We start from the raw sequence: 20732 nt of genomic DNA on the forward strand, positions 1-20732 counted from the left end.
AGTCTTAATAAATTGGATCTTTGCTATTACAGCCCGGAGGTGCCATCCCAAACTCCATTTATAAAAAAATTAAAAAACGATTATAAAAATAATATTTCACCCCCACACTTTACCCCAGCTTTTAGCCCTGCCCCGTGAGAGCTCTTTGCCCCACCCTTCTCCAAACATGGAGTGGCTGTGAGTGAAAGGGGGCTGGTTCTGCCTCTACTGTACTCACTGTGTCTGTGTGAGGATGGCTGCAGCTAAAGAAACCTCAGGAAACCCAGTGTGAACCAGAGCACAGACCTCCACAGACCCTCTACTCACTGCTGCCGTACTGCAGACATCCTACTTGACCTGACCAGCTCCCATCCTGCAGACTGACACCATCACAGGAGCAGGAGTCTAAGTGGAACTTAACCTGAACAACACTTGAAACTGTCTTATTTTTTCCTCTGCTTCTCTTGCTCCCTCTGATTCTCTCTTTCTCTCATGTGCATCTTTCCCAATCCTGAACACTGAGCTGAGTATATTGGAGACCTGAGCCTGCAGCACTGTATTGTGAGTATGTGCAGGATCAAGTTACAATGATACAGGTTATGGGTCTCAGTGTTGGTGTGCAGATTTTCATGTGAGACAAGTTTCTACCTGAACACAAGCTGAATTTGCTGTTCTGGCTGCCCCCCCCCCTCTCTCTTTCTTGTTCTCTCTCTCTCTCTCTCTCTTTCTTGTTCTCTCTCCCTCTCCCTCTCTTTCTTGTTCTCTCTCTCTCTCTTTCTTGTTCTCTCTCTCTTTCTTGTTTTCTCTCTCTCTCTCTCTCTCTCTCTCTCTCTCTCTCCCTCAGAGGAGGAGAACAGGTGGTGATGTCCCCTTCTCTGTACTGGATCTTGCTGCTCTGTAGACTCCACAGTCTCTGGGCTCAGGATGACTATAGCACCCATGATGATAGAACCATGGACAGGAGAGCCAAGAACCAACTACTGACAACCAACGTCATACCCAAGAATGGCCAATGTAAGAGTCCCAAAAAGTATTTATTTGTTTTAAAGGAGAGACACAGAAAAGTTTTTCTTAGACATAGTGTTGGCTAGAAATGATAGGATATGTTCACTTCTGAAAATATTACATGGGTAAAGCATCCATCACCGAAAAAATGTGTGGCTACAAGAAAATCTCATTTTAAAGAGTCATTGGCAAATGATGGGATCCACTTAAAAAATGATTATATCTCACAGCCAGGCTTAGAATCCCATCCATCTCAGTGGCAACCATTCTGTTCCTTGAACGTTTTTCTCCCTCAAGAGCTGGGTATCCCCGGGCACATTCTTTCGGACACGTTTCTTTGAACATAAATATGATTTATTCCCGGTTTATATTGGATATGTGCCCTCGCTCCTTGAAAAATATTGTAGGTTAGGATGCCTTGTGTGACTCGTTTCTCCGAGAGCCTTTTAGATATCAGACAGGAATCAGGAACATCAGTTCACAGTTCAAGTCATGGCTCCCCTCCAAGCTTCACTTCCACCTTGATAAATAAATCATATCAGATCTTTTCTGGGTTCAATCTTCTCTCTGAGTCATTAAGGTTCAGTATCTCAGAATTTAAGCTTCTGAGTGGCTTTGGTCTAGCTTAAGCTTCAGAGTTGTGGTTAAGTCGTTGGTCAATGTTGGTCTTGAGTTGGATGGGAGAAAGTACCTAGCTTGACCCAGACCACCCCCTGTATTTTGGTTAGCGCACCAGGTGGTGCTAAGTTAGATAGGTAGTGGGTAGGCAGGTTAGATAGGATAGGGGGCTTTCATATTTACTTTCTTTGCTTTGGTTCCGTCCAGCCCCTTTTTCCCCATATTACCGTGTGACGGAATAAATTCCTTGTAAACGGTACCACTATCTCTGCCTTTGTCATCCTTACTCACACCTACAGTCCCATACCTCTTTCACTTCACGGGGAGTTGAGTTGTAGCAGGGTGTTGCGTTCCCTCTTCACAGAGGCGTGCGTAACACTGATCTCCTGTTTTGAAATGGTAGTGACCCCCAGCTCTGTGAACCACTTACGTAATGTAGCTAGCTAATGTTGTACCCGGTACGTACATGATGATTGAACTGATGAATGATCCTTCTTTGGTGTTAACGGTGGACATGAGAAAATATCCAGTTTTACCCATATCGGATCTCCTGCTTTGAAATGGGGTTGACCCCAGCTCTGCCCTCTGCCAACCAAAGATTGACAAATTAGCGGTAGCTAGCTACGTCTTGTGTAATGTGCATGGTACATGATATATTAACAATTGGTTAACACTTTTTTCATGTTCTTAGCACTTTTGAACGATGACTGTGGCCTGGAGCTGGCCTTCCTGGTGGACAGCTCGGAGAGCGCCAAGGACAACCACGCCCAGGAGAAGAGGTTCGCCACAGATGTGGTTGAACGCCTGCAGGGGGTCAATCTCCAGACGGGCCGGGCTCTCAGCTCGCGAGCCGCCCTCCTGCAGTTCAGCAGCCATGTGATCATCGAGCAGACCTTCAAGCAGTGGCGGGGATTGGCCAACTTCAAGGCTCACATCGCACCCATCGGATACATCGGCCACGGCACCTACACCACCTACGCCATCACCAACCTGACCAAGATCTACATGGAGGAGTCAGAGCCAGGGAGCATCAGGGTGGCCATACTGCTGACGGATGGCATCTCCCACCCCAGGAACCCAGACATCTTCTCCGCCGTGGTCGACGCCAAAAACCAGGGCGTGAAGTTCTTCATGGTGGGCATCACGCCCGCGGCCAATGACATCTCCAACGTGGCACAGCTCCGTCGGCTGGCTAGCTCCCCAGCCAATCGCTACCTCCATAACCTTCAGGACAGGGGCATCGTGGAAAAGGTCATCAAAGAGATTGTAAGTGCAACATCATCACGTTTCATCATCTGGTTCAGGTTGTGGTTCGTTGAGATGTAAATTCAGTCCACATTTTTCAGGTGTCTAGAGAAAAAGGTCTCTGTAGTTTGCTGAATGTGTCTTATGGCTGTATAACTGCTTATGGTAGGGAATTTTAAATCTGTGTGGACTCCTCCCTCTTGGGAATTGGCATTCACCATCGGAATGACAAATCAGGCTTTGTCAAAACAGGGCGCCCTCAGGGCCATATTTAGCTAATCACTCTTTGGATATTACCATGTATACAACAAGCTGGGCGTTGAAAATGGTTTGAGAAGAAATGAATGCAAATATATTTGGATTACACAATATTATGTAGGCTTACTCATGTCAAGACTTGCATGCTTTATCTTTGCCGTTTGAAGAGGACTCATGTATATTTAGTGTTTAAGCATCTCCTAACAGTCTAGGACAAAGAATATTTTAGGCTTTTTGGGGGCATCCTATGTGGTGTCAACTCGCTGCGCCTGCTAAGGTTGTCATAGTTGCTGGTGATTTGGTCCCCTCTGTCATCACAAACACAGTACCGTTATATTCATACTGTTATCGCTCTAGCACCTTGTTTAGTCTTCACTTGACATGGGGAAATGCAGACATCAATATTTTTGACTGTGGCCCCTGGCTGGTGTTTCTGAGGCATTTTGTTGGAAACCATTCCGTTGTTTCAAACTATTTTAACAACATTCTTTTTGAACTGAAACCTCAGGTAAAAGTAGTCATGGAAATGAACCCTTTGATGTCTGTCCAATAAGACGGATTCGGGCATGAAACAGTACAGTAGGTCTAGAGACACAATATGAGTTCAGGACCTGTTTAACTATACCATTGGTTCTACGTTAAAACTCTGTGGAAAACTGCTGTGTGCAGTAGAAACGAAGCTCAGCAAGATCACGCACGGCTGAATAGCTCAACGAGTCTCACGCACACCCCTCGACTTCTCAACCAATTGTTGACGCAGGTGTTAGACATAACACAATCAAGAAAATCGGGTCATGAAATCCATATTAACCAGCGGCACTTGCATTAGCTACGCGCTCTACTGCTAGATCCATATGGACTGATTCGAGTTGCGTTCGGGTACCCAGTAGCACCCAGTCAACACAGCGGCTTCATCCTGTTTCAGGCGGCATCTGTATGTCATAAGTCTGTCTGTCCCATTAGCTTGTCTTTTTGTCTCTTGTATGCTTCCGTCTCCGGCAGGATCAGCTCCAATCCTCTCACGGTAAAAAATAAACAGACCTTCTGTGGCGGCTTCAAGTGCTTCTCTGCGAGCAGAAATATACTTTGGATGCTCCGAGACCATTGCACGTGGCTTGTGTTTGTTTCTGTTGAATTTCTACCATTCCCCCTCCATATAGAATGTGGCTGGCTTTCATGTCCAGACCAAACAAAACAGTGTTTGGAGAAAAACAGATTTTGGGCAACAGAATCATTCTTCTACCAGTTTTTTTTAGGATTAGGCCTCCAGCTGACAGGATCAGGTGCTGAAGGTTGTAGTAGACTTGTACAGTGAGATGAAGGCAGAGATTGAGATAGACTGAGAATTAGTCACACAGCTGAGTTTAGAGAGCCCTGGGAAAACTTGTCACTCCTGTAATGAACACGATGGCAGCGCAGAGCGCAGCAGGTGTTTATTTGTAAAGGACCACATGAGGCGGCAGGTAGCTGGGTCCAGGGGCAGGCAGAGGTTCATACACAGAGGGTCCAAAAGGGCAACAGTACAGGTTAGGGAAAAGGATAGTAACCTCGTCAGGGAGATCAGGCAATAGGTTGATAACAGGAAAGCCGATAGGCTAAAGTACAGGCAGGGAATAGGCGTCGTTAGTGAGGCAGATTCAATCACAGGAACCTCAGCACTCCAACTAGAAGTGTGTCACAAAACAAACAATACCTCACAATGATGGGGTGCAAAGAACTGAACTACATAGTGTGTGATAATGACAAACAGGTGTGTGAACAGGTGATCAGAATTCCGGTGATTGGGATCTGGAGAGTGAGCTGCGTTCAGGGGATATATGTGTTTGAGAGTGTGAGCTGGAAAGTGAGCTACGTTCAAGGGATCTACGTGTTTGAGAGTGTGAGTTGGAAGCAGACCTTACAACTCCAGCCTAAACTCTCCTGAAATGAGTAACTTGAACAGGTTAGATGCCCAACCCCATATCACTGGGATAATCCAAAATGCACCTAAACAGGTATTTCATCAATCAACATTAAAATAACCAGTCCACAAAACATTCCCCAGTGGTGTAGCCTACACGTCGTTGATAAAATATAACTTTAAACTCGAATAAATGTTGTTAAACGTTAAAGCTAGGCTGCTCGTGTTTAATCTTCTGTACAACAATAGAAGTAGGAATCTGATTGAAATCGCAAGCAACATGAATAAACATAAGCAAACATTAGCAATCCATGTTTGTCGCCAACATTTAAGGAAAGGAACCATTGGGCAAAAGTTGGTTGAATCAAAGTCGTTTCCACATAATTTCAACAATAAAATTCAATTTGATGAAGTTGAATTAACATGGAAAACTGATTGGATTTGCAAAAACGTCATCAAAGTGAGGGAATTGCATTTTCTACACCCAACTTTTAACCTAAATCCAATGACATGGTGACATTTTTTGTCGATTTCACGTTGAATTCACACTAGTTGACACCTCAACCAAATTCAAATCAAAACTAGACGTTGAATTAACGTCTGCGCCGAGTGGGAGAGGAATGTCCTGACTTTGTTCAACAGTCACTGTCTCGCCATGAGATATGTGTCGAATAAATATGAAGTGCACTAAATTTTGACCAATTATTTGTTTTTCTCATTTCACAGACAGAGTTGGCTGATGAGGGGGTAAGTCCTAGTTATCTAGGCCTACTAATCTTGATATACTGCAGCCTTCTCACACAGTATTCAATGAACTCTCCTCTTTAGGAGTCTGAACTCCTGTCTGACCCCCTATGTTGTGTCCTTGTGGTTTTAGTGTCCTCTGGCCCTGAAGTGTGCGTGTGACAAGGGAGAGAGGGGACCCATTGGCCTCCAGGTAAGTGTCTGAACATGACCAGCATCATCCTCAAGCTCCCCTCGACATCAATACATTGAGATCACAGACCCCTTTCGAATTGAACATCCTGTAGTGGATGATTACTTCAAAACTGAAGGACAGTACAGTACCAACACACAAAGCCTGCCTTGATGCTTACACGTGACATAATTGAGGGGCTTTGGTAGGCTTTAGTGATTTGTATGGTTAGAGGCGATTCATATCTGCTTCCCTGAAGCAGTGATAGTGTGGCAAATGCTTAACATTCCTGCTTCACTTTATGATCAGCAAGCTGGGACAGATATCGGCTTGGGAAAATCTGCAGAATTCTGCTGTTATAGGTTACATTAAAAAAGTATGTTTCCGGTTGATCTAATAAGGATGCATTTGTTTGTTTTTTAGTCATAGGCAGTCACAATATCCACATAAGTAAATACAGTTGAAGTCGGAAGTTTACATACACCTTAGCTAAATACATTTAAACTCAGTTTTTCACAATTCCTGACATTTAATCAGAGTAAAATTCCCTGTCTTAGGTCAGTTAGGATCACCACTTTATTTTAAGAATGTGAAATGTCAGAATAATGCTAGAGTGAATGATTTATTTCAGCTTTTATTTATTTCATCACATTGCCAGTGGGTCAGAAGTTTACATACACTCAATTAGTATTTGGTAGCATTGCCTTTAAATTGTTTAACTTGGGTCAAACTTTTCGGGTAGCCTTCCACAAGCATCCCACACTAAATTGGTTTAATTTTGGCCCATTTCTCCTGACAGAGCTGGTGTAACTGAGTCAGGTTTGTAGGCCTCCTTGCTCGCACATGCTTTTTCAGTTCTGCCCACGAATTTCCTATAGGATTGAGGTCAGGGCTTTGTGATGGCCACTCCAATACCTTGAGTTTGTTGTCCTTAAACCATTTTGCCACAACTTTGGAAGTATGCTTGGGGTCATTGTCATTTGGAAGACCCATTTGCGACCAAGTTTTAACTTCCTGGCTGATGTCTTGAGATGTTGCTTCAATATATCCACATAATTGTCCTTCCTCATGAAGCCATCTATTTTGTGATGTGCACCAGTCCCTCCTGCAGAAAAGCACCCCCACAACATGATGCTGCCACCCCCGTGCTTCACGGTTGGGATGCTGTTCTTCGGCTTGCAAACATCCCCTTTGTTCCTCCAAACATAGCGATGGTCATTATGGCCAAACAGTTCTATTTTTGTTTCATCAGACCAGAGGACATTTCTCTAAAAAGTACGATCTTTGTCCCCATGTGCAGTTGTAAACCGGCTTTCTATTGGCGGATTTGTGGATATAGATACTTTTGTACCTGTTTTCTCCAGCATCTTCACAAGGTCCTTTGCTGTTGTTCTGGGATTGATTTGCACTTTTCGCACCAAAGTCCGTTCATCTGTAGGAGAAAGAATGTGTCTCCTTCCTGAGCGGTATGATGGCTGCGTGGTCCCATTGTGTTTATACTTGCGTACTATTGTTTGTACAGATGGATGTGGTACCTTCAGGCATTTGGAAATTGCTCCCATAGATGAACCAGACTTGTGGAGGTCTACATTTTTTTTCTGAGGTCTTGGCTGATTTCTTTTGATTTCCCCATGATGTCAAGCAAAGATGCACTGAGTTGGAAGGTAGGCCTTGAAATACATCCATACTTACACCTCCAATTTACTCAAATGATGTCAATTAGCCTATCAGAAGCTTCTAAAGCTTGATCGGCTATGAAAAGCCAACTGACATTTACTCCTGAGGTGTTGACTTGCTGCACCCTCGACAACTACTGTGATTATTATTATTTGACCGTGCTGGTCATTTATGAACATTTGAACATCTTGGCCATGTTCTGTCATAATCTCCACCCGGCACAGCCAAAAGAGGACTGGCCACCCCTCATAGCCTGGTTCCTCTCTAGGTTTCTTCCTAGGTTTTTGCCTTTCTAGGGAGTTTTTCCTATCCACAGTGCTTCTACACCTGCATTGCTTGCTGTTTGGGGTTTTAAGCTGGGTTTCTGTACAGCACTTTGAGATATCAGCTGATGTAAGAAGGGCTATATAAATAAATTTGATTTGATTTGATAAAGCCATGACATCATTTTCTGGAGTATTCCAAGGTGTTTAAAGGCACAGTCAACTTGGTGTGTGTAAATGTCTGACCCACTGGAATTGTGATACAGTGAAATAATCTGTCTGTAATCAATTGTTGAAAAAATTACTTGTGTTATGCACAAAGTAGATGTCCTAACCGACTTCCAAAACTATAGTTTGTTAACAAGAAATTTGTGGAGTGGTTGAAAAATGAGTTTTAATGACTCCAACCTAAGTGTATGTAAACTTCCGACTTCAACTGTAGGTCATTGTAGTATTTCACCTAACTGACCATTTCTACTGTAGACTGTTCACTTGGTGACCAGACATTGTAGAATATTATAGTCTATCCCCACTGGATGTACATTGATGTGCCTGTACTTTAATATTAGGGCCTGTGCACAGTAATCACTGCCATTATCCTATAACAGACCAAAAATGCAGTTTGTCAAACCAGATGCAGCTGCCACACACTGATCAAATGCTACTACACCACAAATTAGGTTTTTCTCTCCATACCATGCTGATGTGATTCCACTTCCCTCCACAGGGCAAGAAGGGGAATTCTGGGGATGATGGGAACCCAGGTGTTAAAGGATCGAAGGTACTGGTGATTTGCTTTGCCTGTGTGTGTCTTCTTCCAATTAGTCTGTCATTCTGTTTTCAAAACCTTAATTCTCTCTTTCTTACAGGGTGAGGGCGGGCTCAGTGGACTTCCTGGTCGAAATGGGGAAGAGGTCAGTACAGAGGGCATACCCTAAACACCTGCTGTTATATTATTAGATGAATGTACACAGCCAATTGGCAGAGACTTCAACAACTCAACATTGCTAACTGTAAAGACAAGGATTGTGTTTTGTGGTCGGTGACAATGTTTTGATCACTGTCTCCTTGCTAATCAAGAGTGTGTTGTTTTCTACTCAGGGCAAGCCGGGCTACAAAGGAGAGCAGGTAGAGTATGAACCTCCAGATCAATATCCCTCTGGGTTTCCTAGTATTTAGTAAATATGACACAATGTACCTACCTCATTTTTCTTGTAGGGGGAGAGTGGAGAATGTGGCACGCCTGGAATCAAAGGAGACAGGGTACAGTGTCTTTTTGTTTTGTTTTGTCATCAAATGTTTTTTTAATCCCACCTTTACCAAGGACCTAAGGCAGGGGTGTAAAACATATGGCACGCGGGCTGGATACGGCCCACGAGGGGGGCCAATCCCGCCCTTGGGAGGTTAGAGTAATTTTTAAAAAAAAAAGTGTTTTAATTAACTAAGTGAGTTTGACACCCCTGACCTAAGTAAGGGACCATTGGGTCAAAGTGTCTTCTTTAGCTCCATAAATGCGAGCAGCTTTGTATTTTTGTTTAATGGTATTTTATGTGTTTAGCTTTAGTGTCACTACATACCACTCTGTTTATACTTTAGCCAACCAATAGTGTTGTTGGCTAGTTTTTGTTTGTCTGGGCTATGATGTTGCACTGATGAATGCAGACAGTGTGGAACCCATACTACTATGTGTTGACTGTGCCTCCTATGTTTGTTTGTCATGTTTTGACATGAACTGATTGACCCCCTCCTTCTCCAGGGGCCTGAGGGGCCAGTTGGCACCAGGGGAAACAGAGGGCTACAGGTAAGCCTCTGTTCTAGAATCCTCTGTGTCGCCCATCTTTGTTAAGACTGTCACAAGCTAGGTAGTTTCAATGGTTAGTCACTGACAGACCCCAGTTTACTATCTAAGTAAAAAATGTCCTTCAAGCTGTCCTCTAAGTTTCAAATTCAATTGTGTTTGTATACTTGTCCATTTGTAGACTACTTTATTCTGTCTTCACACAGGGGTTACCTGGTCCACATGGCGATGCCGGGCCTGAGGGTCTCATAGGGAAAAAAGTGAGTTTTATTTCATAAAACCTAATACATTTTCATTAAGAGAGTGTCATTCACAGAAAGCCATTAGTTAGAGGAACCACATCTGCCCTTAGGATGGAAGAGAAAGCAACTACTTTGTGACTGACTAACTGGTCTGTCTTACGTGTCTATTCACTAAGTCAGGGCCAGAATTTCCCCCACTTAGCTTCAACCCATTGATCAAAGGCAACCTTCTATCTCAAATCCATACAGATAACTAGATTATAGTTTATTGGCTGGACAACATCAATTATGTCTGGGTGTATGGAATCTGGTTTGGATCAGGTCTTTGGTTTCTTGGGTTCATGGTTGAAGAAAATGGCAGTCAGACACCAAGTCCAGACCGTAACCAGAAAAATGCCAAGTCCCAATCAAGGCCACGATAGTAATTTTGTCAAATCACCACCATAATAAGAGTGTTTCTGTGTTCATATTTCAGAACAACATATGGATTCTTTAGACATACAGAATAGTGAAAAAAATGCATGCCGAGAGAAAATAGAGCCACTCTACAATTTATTACAGCGGGGAAAATGGGCCTTCTATGTCTTAAAAGAAGGGCTAAGGATTTATAAAATTATTATTATTATTATTATTATATTATGCTTTTCAATGATGTTCTGATTTAATCTCTCCAGTTTTTGTTGGAAAGGAAAGGGTTAACACTGAAGTGAAAAAAAGATCCAATCAGGATTTTCCATTGTCTAGTTAGCTTTTGTTGTAGACTAGTTTGCAGCAGGAGTTGTTGTCGCTAATTTGTTGGCTTCCCCCTTTTCAAAAATAACTTCAACAATAAGTTAAGTTTCAAATGATCCTCATCTGGTGAGTGGAATTGTGTTTTTTTGTTGCAGCACGCTTGCTGTTGTTAGCCATCTCTTTGTTGCATTCAAACTTTAGGTGATCAGTTACTTTGTGTGCTAAACTTGAAATTATTTTTTCAATGGGAAGTACTACATGTACATTTCGATTGGGAAATGCTTAATGGTTGTGTTTTTGTATTCTTATGATTGGGACCTACTGGCTTATTATGTCCGAGTGAATGGACTACTTATCCTTTAACATCATGCTGTGTGTGACTGTTGTCTTTCCATCGGCCTTATGCAGTGGTGTAGTGGTGACTGAAGAAGCGGGTATACTTTAATTTTGCCAAAAAGTTCCCAAACAGTATGAAGGAGCCTAGTCACAAAAACACACACAGCCATTTTCCAGCCAAAGAGAGGAGTCACAAAAACCAGAAATGGAGATAAAATTAATCACTAACCTTTGATGATCTTCATCAGATGACACTCATAGGACTTCATGTTACACAATATGTTTTGTTCGATAAAGTTCATATTTGTATACAAAAATCTGAGTTTACATTGGCATGTTATGTTTAGTAGTTCGAAAACATCCGGTGATTTTGCAGAGAGCCACATCAATTTACAGAAATACTCTAAATAAATATTGATAAAAGATACAACTATTATGCATGGAATTATAGATACATGTCTCTTTAATGCAACCGCTGTGTCAGATTTCAAAAAAGCTTTACATGAAAAAGCACAACATGCAATAATCTGAGTACAGCGCTCAGACAACAAATCAAACCATACAGATATCCGCCATGTTGTGGAGTCAACAGAAGTCAGAAATAACATTATATATATTCACTTACCTTTGATGATCTTCATCAGAATGCACTCCCAGGAATCCCAGTTCCACAATAAATGTTTGATTTATCCAAAAGTCCATAATTTATGTCCAAATACCTCCTTTTTGTTTGCGCGTTTAGCCCAGTAATCCAAATTCATGACACGCGAGCAGACAAAAAGTAAAGAGGTTCTGTTACATTCCGTAGAAACATGTCAAACGAAGTATAGAATCAATCTTTAGGATGTTTTTATCATGAATCTTCAATAATATTCCAACTGGAGAATTCCTTTGTCTTCAGAAATGCAATGGAACTCAAGCTAACTCTCACGTGAACGAGCGTGGTCAGCTCATGCCAGACCTCTGACACAATCCCTTCTCATTCCCCCCTCCTTCACAGTAGAAGCATCAAACAAGGTTCTAAAGACTGTTGACATCTATTGGAGCCTTAGGAAGTGCAATTTGACCCCATAGACACTGTATATTCGATAGGCAAAGAGTTGAAAAACTACAAACCTCAGATTTCCCACTTCCTGGTTGGATTTTTTTCTCAGGTTTTTGCCTGCCATATGAGTTCTGTTATACTCAGACATCATTCAAACAGTTTTAGAAACTTCAGAGTGTTTTCTATCCAAATCTACTAATAATATGCATATATTAGCAACTGGGCCTGAGTAGCAGGCTGTTTACTCTGGGCACCTTATTCATCCAAGCTACTCAATACTGCCCCCAGCCATATGCAGTTAACATTTTTGTATTTTTTCTATACCAAAACAATATGTTCAAGTCCTCAATAATGCTTGAACCAGATCAATCTGATTGGGTGGACCTGGGCAGTAGCGGTGCGTGGGCAAAATCACTGAGGAAGCCAAGCCAGTAAAAAAGCCAAATTACAACCCATGTTGTGATAATTGCGTTGTTTGCTCCCTAACCCATTCATTCATACGCCACGAGATATATAATAAGGCCGTGACAACAAAAAGACAAGTCGCACAGTGGCGGCATAAATTCAACTACACATAGACTTATTTCATCACAAAACCGAAGAGCAACATCTGTCTGGTGAAGTCCACAAAGCTAATATTGCATATCAACAGTTACAGTTGAAGTCGGAAGTTTACATACACTTAGGTTGGAGACATTAAAACTCGTTTTTCAACCACTCCACCAATTTCTTGTTAACATACTATAGTTTTGGCAAGTCAGATAGGACATCTACTTTCTGCATGACACAAATATTTTTTTTACAACAATTGTTTACAGACAGATTATTTCACTTATAATTCACTGTATCACAATTCTAGTGGGTCAGAAGTTGACATACATCAAGTTGACTTTGCCTTTCAACAGCTTGGAAAATTCCAGAAAATTATGTCATGGCTTTAGAAGCTTCTGATAGGCTAATTGACATCATTTGCGTCAATTGGAGGTGTACCTGTGGATATATTTCAAGGCCCACCTTCAAACTCAGTGCCTCTTTGCTTGACATCATGGGGAAATCAAAAATCACCCAACTTATTATGGGAAGCTTGTGGAAGGCTACCCGAAACATTAGACCCAAGTTAAACAATTTAAAGGCATTGCTACCAAATACTAATAGAGTCTATGGTAACTTCTGACCCACTGGGAATGTGATGAAAGAAATACAAGCTGAAATAAATAATTCACTCTACTATTATTCTAACATTTCACATTCTTTAATATGAAGTGGTGATCCAAACTGACCTAAAACAGGGAATTTTTACAAGGATTAAATGTCAGGAATTGTGAAACTGAGTTGAAATGTATTTGGCTAAGGTGTATGTAAACTTCCGACTTAAACTGTATATCACCTGCAGCATGGTCAAGCAAGTTTATGTTTTCGACAGTTTACTTTAAGCTTTTGTTGTCATATGCTACCTAGCTAAAATACTTGCTAGCGTGACCTCCTTGCATGGGCAACAATGAACCAGCTAAGTTATCTAGCTAGCTAGTTAATGTGAGACTACTAGTCTACATATTGAACTGTAATCATCTCAGGCCAGTGGCACAACATATTAATTTATGGTTAGATCAGAATCCATGTCATAATCATTGGCCTGTACAGACAATTAATTCAAAACCACAAGTCCAAATCCCAATCTCCATCCATGGTTTGCCAAAGGGCCGATTTAGTAATCTAGCTACTGCAGGACATCAACACAAGCAGACCAGAAACAGACATGTTTTTCTGAAAATTATGATTGCAAAGGAAGTGATTTAATTGGTCTGAAGCCAAATCCAAACTGGCCTCTTTATGGGTGCATTTTGCTGCACCGGGACAACCCACAGTTTGTTGGCTAATTATTTTATGTATTTGTTTTATCAAGGGAGTCCAAACGCTTGCTGGCATCAATGAAATGGTACGGCGGCAACATGTTATACTCTTTTGGTCTTGCCAGAATCATATACATGGGCTACACATACTGAGATGGAGGGGCGCTGTTTCCCTCACTCGGATGATTTCTCCGGTGAGATTCAGCCACTTGTGAATTGACGTAAAATTACGAAAATACAGAGAGAGGCAAAAGATACATGATTTTATCATTTAAATGTTTTTATTGGTTAAATATTTGGGGAAGCCTGACTTCCCTTGGCATACATGATTAAACACCACTGGGCCTGGCAGTTCCTGGCTCCCCAGCGGGTGGGACTGTGTCCGCCCATGTCTACGCCCCTGATGCAAACAGCACATGATGACAATTGCACATCACAAATAGCCTACTAAGCAACACTTTGAACCAAACCTTTTCAATACCTGGTTTGCAAACCCAACGTTGCCTTAGTTAGCATTTACTGGTAGATATCATAAGTTGAAATGTCTTTCCTACCCTACCGGCTACCGATGTCATTCTTCTGTGAGCTGTTCCATGTGACAACCAGTTAAGAGCCTCTTGCTGCCTGCAGATGATATTCCACTGAAACTAGGCTGTGTGCTGCGCGCATGTGAATATATTTCACGTGCTTTGTGATTGTGTAGACTACTTTGTGTATGATTTCTCTATTGCACAACATAATTGAAAAGTCGTATACCTCTACTACGCAATGCCAACTGAAAAAATAAATACAAATAAAGTGGCTTGTACGGCTTATACTGTACCTGCATATACCCTCCACTACACCACTGGCCCTTCCTGTTTTACAAAAAGTGCACTCTCCTACATGAGTGCTCTGATATTATGGTTGCTGTACATTCAGAATCACGAACCTGTCACACACTGGCCTGGGTCCAATAGGTTTGCGACTGCACATAAATGTCTATAATAGATATAAAGACTATTAAGATATGAATGTTTCAAGAAAGGACTGTATATATTTTGCCCGTTGAAGTGGTTTTATGGCTGACTGAATGGGAGCTGATAATTCTACATTAAAAAAAAAAAGTCAAGACCAAGTACACATGTATCCAACACCGAGACAAGACCGAGATACTCAATATGTGGTCTTACAACACTGGTATCGGTCCCACTGAGTAGACCGACTAGATCTGGTCCAGGACGTTCCGTGTGGCCCTGAACCAGAGCTACTGACAGACAGATTCAAGTGGGGCCCAAAAGCAGACGGCAGATGATTGACCATGTATGTGTGCACTAATGTTTTGAATGGATACATTACTTGCTAAGTATCATCAGTCATTGCACGAACGCCACAGACCCGTTGAGGGATTATAATCGTGTTATTATCTTGTCAGTTTGTTTTTCAAACTTCTCTCAGCAACACTACTGCCAAGTCTGACATATGCCCACACTCCCAGTCAAGCATTCAGAGGCTTAATTGTTTTGAAAGAATGTTTATGTTGCTTGTTTGACTGTCATCCTAGATTTTTAAAAATGAATGGCAGACTAATGTCTTACAAAGAGAACAGTATGTAGACTAGCCTACGCACTGAGATATCTCTGCCGTCTCCTCGCACTGTTCTTGTTATCGTAGAACTAATGTCTTACAAAGAGAACAGTATGTAGACTAGCCTACGCACTGAGATATCTCTGCCGTTGTAATGATCAAGGGTCAAGGATCAGACCAAAACTCAGCGTGGTAAGTGTCCATGTTAATTTTAATAAATAAACTGAACACTGCAACAACCAAAAAACAACAAAGAGAGAGAGTGAACGAAACAAAACAGTTCTGTGAGATGAAGACACACAAAACAGAAAACAACTACCCACAACCCATAGTGGGAAAACAGGCTGCCTCAGTATGGTTCTCAATCAGAGACAATGATTGACAAAGGCCTCTGATTGGGAACCATACCAGGCCATACACATAGAAATCTAACACACAGAACAAAACAGAATGCCCACACCAACTCACACCCTGACCAAACTAAAATAGAGACATAAAACAGGAACTAAGGTCAGGACGTGACAGCCGTCTTCTCACACTGTTCTTGTTATTGTATAACAGCATGTTGATTTACTTCTATTATAATGCCATATGTCATTATTGGAACAGTGAAGCATGTTTTCTTCTTTTGGCTCTATACTCCAAAAGTTTGGATTTGAAATCAAACAATGACTAGGAGGTTAGAGTGCAGACTGTCAGCTTTAAATGTAGGGTATCTTCACCCATATCTGGTGAACCGTTTAGAAATTACAGCACTCTTTGTACTTAGTCCCCCTATTTTAGAAGAGCAAAAGTATTGGGACAATTTCACTTATGTGTATTTAAGTAGTAAAATGTTAAGTATTTGGTCCCATATTAATAGCATACAATGACTACATCAAGCTGGTAGCTCTACACATTTGTTGGATGCATTTGCTCTTTGTTTTGGTTGTGTTTCTTTTTGCCCAATAGAACTAAATGTTAAATAATGTATTTTGTCATCTTGGAGTCACTTTTATTGTAATTAAGAATAGAATATGTTTCTAAACACCTCTACATTAATGTGGATGCTACCATGATTACGGATAATCCTGAGTGAATCATCAATAATGATGAGTGAGAAAGACGCACAAGTATCATACCCCCAAGACATGCTAACCTCTCACCATAACAATTTAAGGGAAGGTTAGCGTTTTTGGAGGGGGTATGATATTTGTGTCTAACTTTCTCATGGAGAGACTATATACAAAAAGTGCTGTAATTTATAAACAGTTCACCCGATATGGATGAAAATACCCTCAAATTAAAGCTGACAGTGAACTTTTACCTCATAGTCATTGTTTGATTTAAAATCCAAACTTTTGGACAATAGCGCCATAAGAGGAAAACATGATTCACTGTCCCAATAATTACGGAGGGCACTGTGTTTGATTAATGGCTTTTAACAATAGTGATTTGAATTCTCGAGGAGTTTCAGAACACCTAGTGCTAGCCTGAACCCCTGGTAGAATTTGATTGATGGAAGATGTGTGAAGGGAAAAATGTTAACGTTTGAGGTCAGTGTTTGGTGGTGTGTGTGGTGTTGTGTGTGTGTGTGTGTGCATTGGTTTATGTGGTGAGGTAATGGCTGGGTTAGTGATGGTGGTGTGAGGTTAAAGCTAAGAGGAATTCAATGAAATGATGTCACCTCGTTCAAAGAGTTCTGCTCTTGTTGGCCTATAGTGGAGGAGAAGGAGGGAGAGAGACTTATGAATTGTTGTTGTGCCAAACACATTTAAATATGAATTTCCTGTATACTGAATTGTGTGTGTGTGTGTGTGTGTGTGTGTGTGTGTGTGTGTGTGTGTGTGTGTGTGTGTGTGTGTGTGTGTGTGTCTCTGCATGGTTACGTGTGTGTTTTGTAGGGTGAGCGGGGACATTCTGGGCCACCTGGAATACAAGGAGAAACTGGGATCGGGCTTCCTGGACACAAGGTATCACTCCATCACCCCATTGTTTTGAAAAATTAGAATTACATTTTCCCCCAACCACCTGTCGTATCTCACCTCGCGGGTGTTCAACTCTCTCTGCAGGGTGATGTGGGGTTCCAGGGGCGACTGGGGCCTCCGGGACCACCTGGCTTAGGGGAACCTGGACTACCGGTGAGTTAGCGCTACCACAATGTACGCATGCATTTATGAATACTCATAAATGACTCAGTGAAATGGGTGTTCGTGTAGCTGTATGGAGTCTATGGTTATTCAAGTCTGTTCATCATTGGTTGATTTGTTTGTTTGTGTTTCACAGGGGCCTCAAGGGCCACAGGGCGTCCAAGGAGAGAAGGGTCCAATAGGAGAAGGCTTCGCCGGGCCAAAGGTATGACTGAGCGTCTGCAGACATGTGTCCCGGTCTGGGCTCCAGATCTGTCGCTGTAAAACCAGGAACATCACACGCATGATGGTTATAGGAGAAGACGCAGCGCCATAAAAGTCCATCTGAATTACACCTCTATTTGGTATCACAGTGTCACATGCAATGGATCTATCGATCAGTGATTTATTTTTCTACTACGGAGTAACTTCCAGCATGCAGGTAGGCGAAGTTCATAGTTCAAGAGGACGTCAGGTGAACCCATACAGGCCCTGGGCTGTGAAACCCCCAGAAGCTATCCAGAACCTCTGTAGAACATGAAAGGAGTGAGTCACTCAACCGAGACCAGAAGGAAGGAATGAGTCCATCTGCTTTTCACTGGGTTGCTCAGGCACACATGGGCTACATCTGCCCAAACCAGACCTCTCTCTTTCTCCCTGCTCTTACATATCCTCTGAACTCAAGTGTTACCAGGATACGGCTATGCTATTTGCATTGCAGTGCGTGTCTTGCCTTCATAAAGATATTATGTTCTACTGTAGCCTACGCCCTTGTTTTGCGACTTGTAAGAGAATGGTCGTAAAAGCATCAATGCAAACATGCCATTCCTTTAGAAAGAGATCTGTGTTACGGTATTGACAGTATTACATACAGTGGGGAGAACAAGTACTTGATACACTGCCGATTTTGCAGGTTTTCCAACTTACAAAGCATGTAGAGGTCTGTCATTTTTATCATAGGTACACTTCAACTGTGAGAGACGGAATCTAAAACAAAAATCCAGAAAATCACATTGTATGATTTTTAAGTAATTCATTTGCATTTTATTGCATGACATAAGTATTTGATACATCAGAAAAGCAGAACTTAATATTTGGTACAGGCACCTTTGTTTGCAATTACAGAGATCATACTTTTCCTGTAGTTCTTGACCAGGTTTGCACACACTGCAGCAGGGATTTTGGCCCACTCCTCCATACAGACCTTCTCCAGATCCTTCAGGTTTCGGGGCTGTCGCTTGGCAATACGGACTTTCAGCTCTCTCCAAAGATTTTCTATTAGGTTCAGGTCTGGAGACTGGCTAGGCCACTCCAGGACCTTGAGATGCTTCTTACGGAGCCACTCCTTAGTTGCCCTGGCTGTGTGTTTCGGGTCGTTGTCTTGCTGGAAGACCCAGCCACGATCCATCTTCAATGCTCTTACTGAGAGAAGGAGGTTGTTGGCCAAGATCTTGCGATACATGGCCCCATCCATCCTCCCCTCAATACGGTGCAGTAGTCCTGTCCCCTTTGCAGAAAAGCATCCCCAAAAAATGATGTTTCCACATCCATGCTTCACGGTTGGGATGGTGTTCTTGGGGTTGTACTCATCCTTCTTATTCCTCCAAACACGGCGAGTGGAGTTTAGACCAAAAAGCTCTATTTTTGTCTCATCAGAGCACATGACCTTCTCCCATTCCTCCTCTGGATCATCCAGATGGTCATTGGCAAACTTCAGATGGGCCTGGACATGCGCTGGCTTGAGCAGGGGGACCTTGTGTGCACTGCAGTAGTTTAATCCATGACGGCGTAGTGTGTTACTAATGGTTTTCTTTGAGACTGTGGTCCCAGCTCTCTTCAGGTCATTGACCAGGTCCTGTCGTGTAGTTCTGGGCTGATCCCTCACCTTCCTCATGATCATTGATGCCCCACGAGGTGAGATCTTGCATGGAGCCCCAGACAGAGGGTGATTGACCGTCATCTTAACTTCTTCCATTTTCTAATAATTGCGCCAACAGTTGTTGCCTTCTCACCAAGCTGCTTGCCTAATGTCCTGTAGCCCATCCCAGCCTTGTGCAGGTCTACAATTTTATCCCTGATGTCATTACACAGCTCTGGTCTTGGCCATTGTGGAGAGGTTGGAGTCTGTTTAATTGAGTGTGTGGACAGGTGCATTTTATACAGGTAACGAGTTCAAACAGGTGCAGTTAATACAGGTAATGAGTGGAGAACAGGAGGGCTTCTTAAAGAAAAACTGTGAGAGCCGGAATTCTTACTGGTTGGTAGGTGATCAAATACTTATGTCATGCAATAAAATGCATGAATGACTTAAAAATCATACAATGTGATTTTCTGGATTTTTGTTTTAGATTCCGTCTCTCGCAGTTGAAGTGTACCTATGATAAACAATTACAGACCTCGACATGCTTTGTAAGTAGGAAAACCTGCAAAACCGGCAGTGTATCAAATACTTGTTATCCCCACTGTAGGTTTATATTGCCTACGAGGATAACATTACGCTTCCAGTGGCAGGTGAGGGAACACAGATCAACAATTGTTCTGATCATTCCTGAACGGTCTGGGAAAACAACCGCTTGATTACGTTTTGGGAACGCACTTAAGTAACATCACGCCAAATGTAATCTCTGTTTGGCAAAAGTTGCAACTTCGACTCATAATAGTCCAGTCAACTGACTGAGGAGACACATCGTTTTATTGCATTATTTCATTGAAACTCCTATCATCAGAGATATTTATCTGGCAGTTTACTCTGGAGAGAGTGACGGTGTGAGTTTCCACCAGTCATCTAGAAGCTTCTACTATTAGAGATGGCCTCAAGGCTTTTACTTTCCTGCATTGAGACTGAGCCCAGAGACACAGCTCTGGTTATGAGCAGCAGTGCTTTGTTGCTAGTCACAAGTTCTGACAAGTTCCAGATTCATGAGAGCTGAAGAGTTTTTCTTTTTTTAACTGCTACCCTTGTCATCAGCACCTGCTGGGGTGAAGAAATGGAAGATTATGGGGGATTAATGTGTACATTTTATCTAAGCTCCGTTGCAGGTATATTCTGTTGCTGGTTTGTCCTCAGGTATTGCTAATGCTAATGATGTAGCTGCAGAGTGTATTCTCCCTAGACCTGAGGTAACCTCTGAGGTAATGGGATATGTTTTGCACACATACAAGGCTCTCACTCTCTCTCTCTCTCTTGGCTTCAA

At 42.2% G+C, this 20732-nt stretch overlaps 1 protein-coding gene across 1 annotated transcript in view; it reads left to right on the forward strand.

Moving 5' to 3' along the window:
- The first annotated feature begins 232 nt into the window (after window positions 1–232).
- Window positions 233–20732, forward strand: part of LOC115129980 (collagen alpha-1(XXVIII) chain-like) — a 36578-nt gene continuing 16078 nt past the window's right edge. The window contains exons 1-14 of the mRNA XM_029660771.2: window positions 233–540; window positions 824–993; window positions 2294–2868; window positions 5732–5752; window positions 5883–5942; window positions 8589–8642; window positions 8731–8775; window positions 8963–8989; window positions 9080–9124; window positions 9618–9662; window positions 9866–9919; window positions 17314–17382; window positions 17482–17550; window positions 17696–17764. Coding sequence (XP_029516631.1) covers window positions 843–993; window positions 2294–2868; window positions 5732–5752; window positions 5883–5942; window positions 8589–8642; window positions 8731–8775; window positions 8963–8989; window positions 9080–9124; window positions 9618–9662; window positions 9866–9919; window positions 17314–17382; window positions 17482–17550; window positions 17696–17764 — 1284 coding nt within the window. The 5' untranslated portion in view covers window positions 233–540; window positions 824–842. The remainder of the gene's footprint in view (window positions 541–823; window positions 994–2293; window positions 2869–5731; window positions 5753–5882; window positions 5943–8588; window positions 8643–8730; window positions 8776–8962; window positions 8990–9079; window positions 9125–9617; window positions 9663–9865; window positions 9920–17313; window positions 17383–17481; window positions 17551–17695; window positions 17765–20732) is intronic.

Source organism: Oncorhynchus nerka, linkage group LG5 (assembly GCF_034236695.1).
Source record: "Oncorhynchus nerka isolate Pitt River linkage group LG5, Oner_Uvic_2.0, whole genome shotgun sequence".
Classification (NCBI taxonomy): Eukaryota; Metazoa; Chordata; class Actinopteri; order Salmoniformes; family Salmonidae; genus Oncorhynchus; species Oncorhynchus nerka.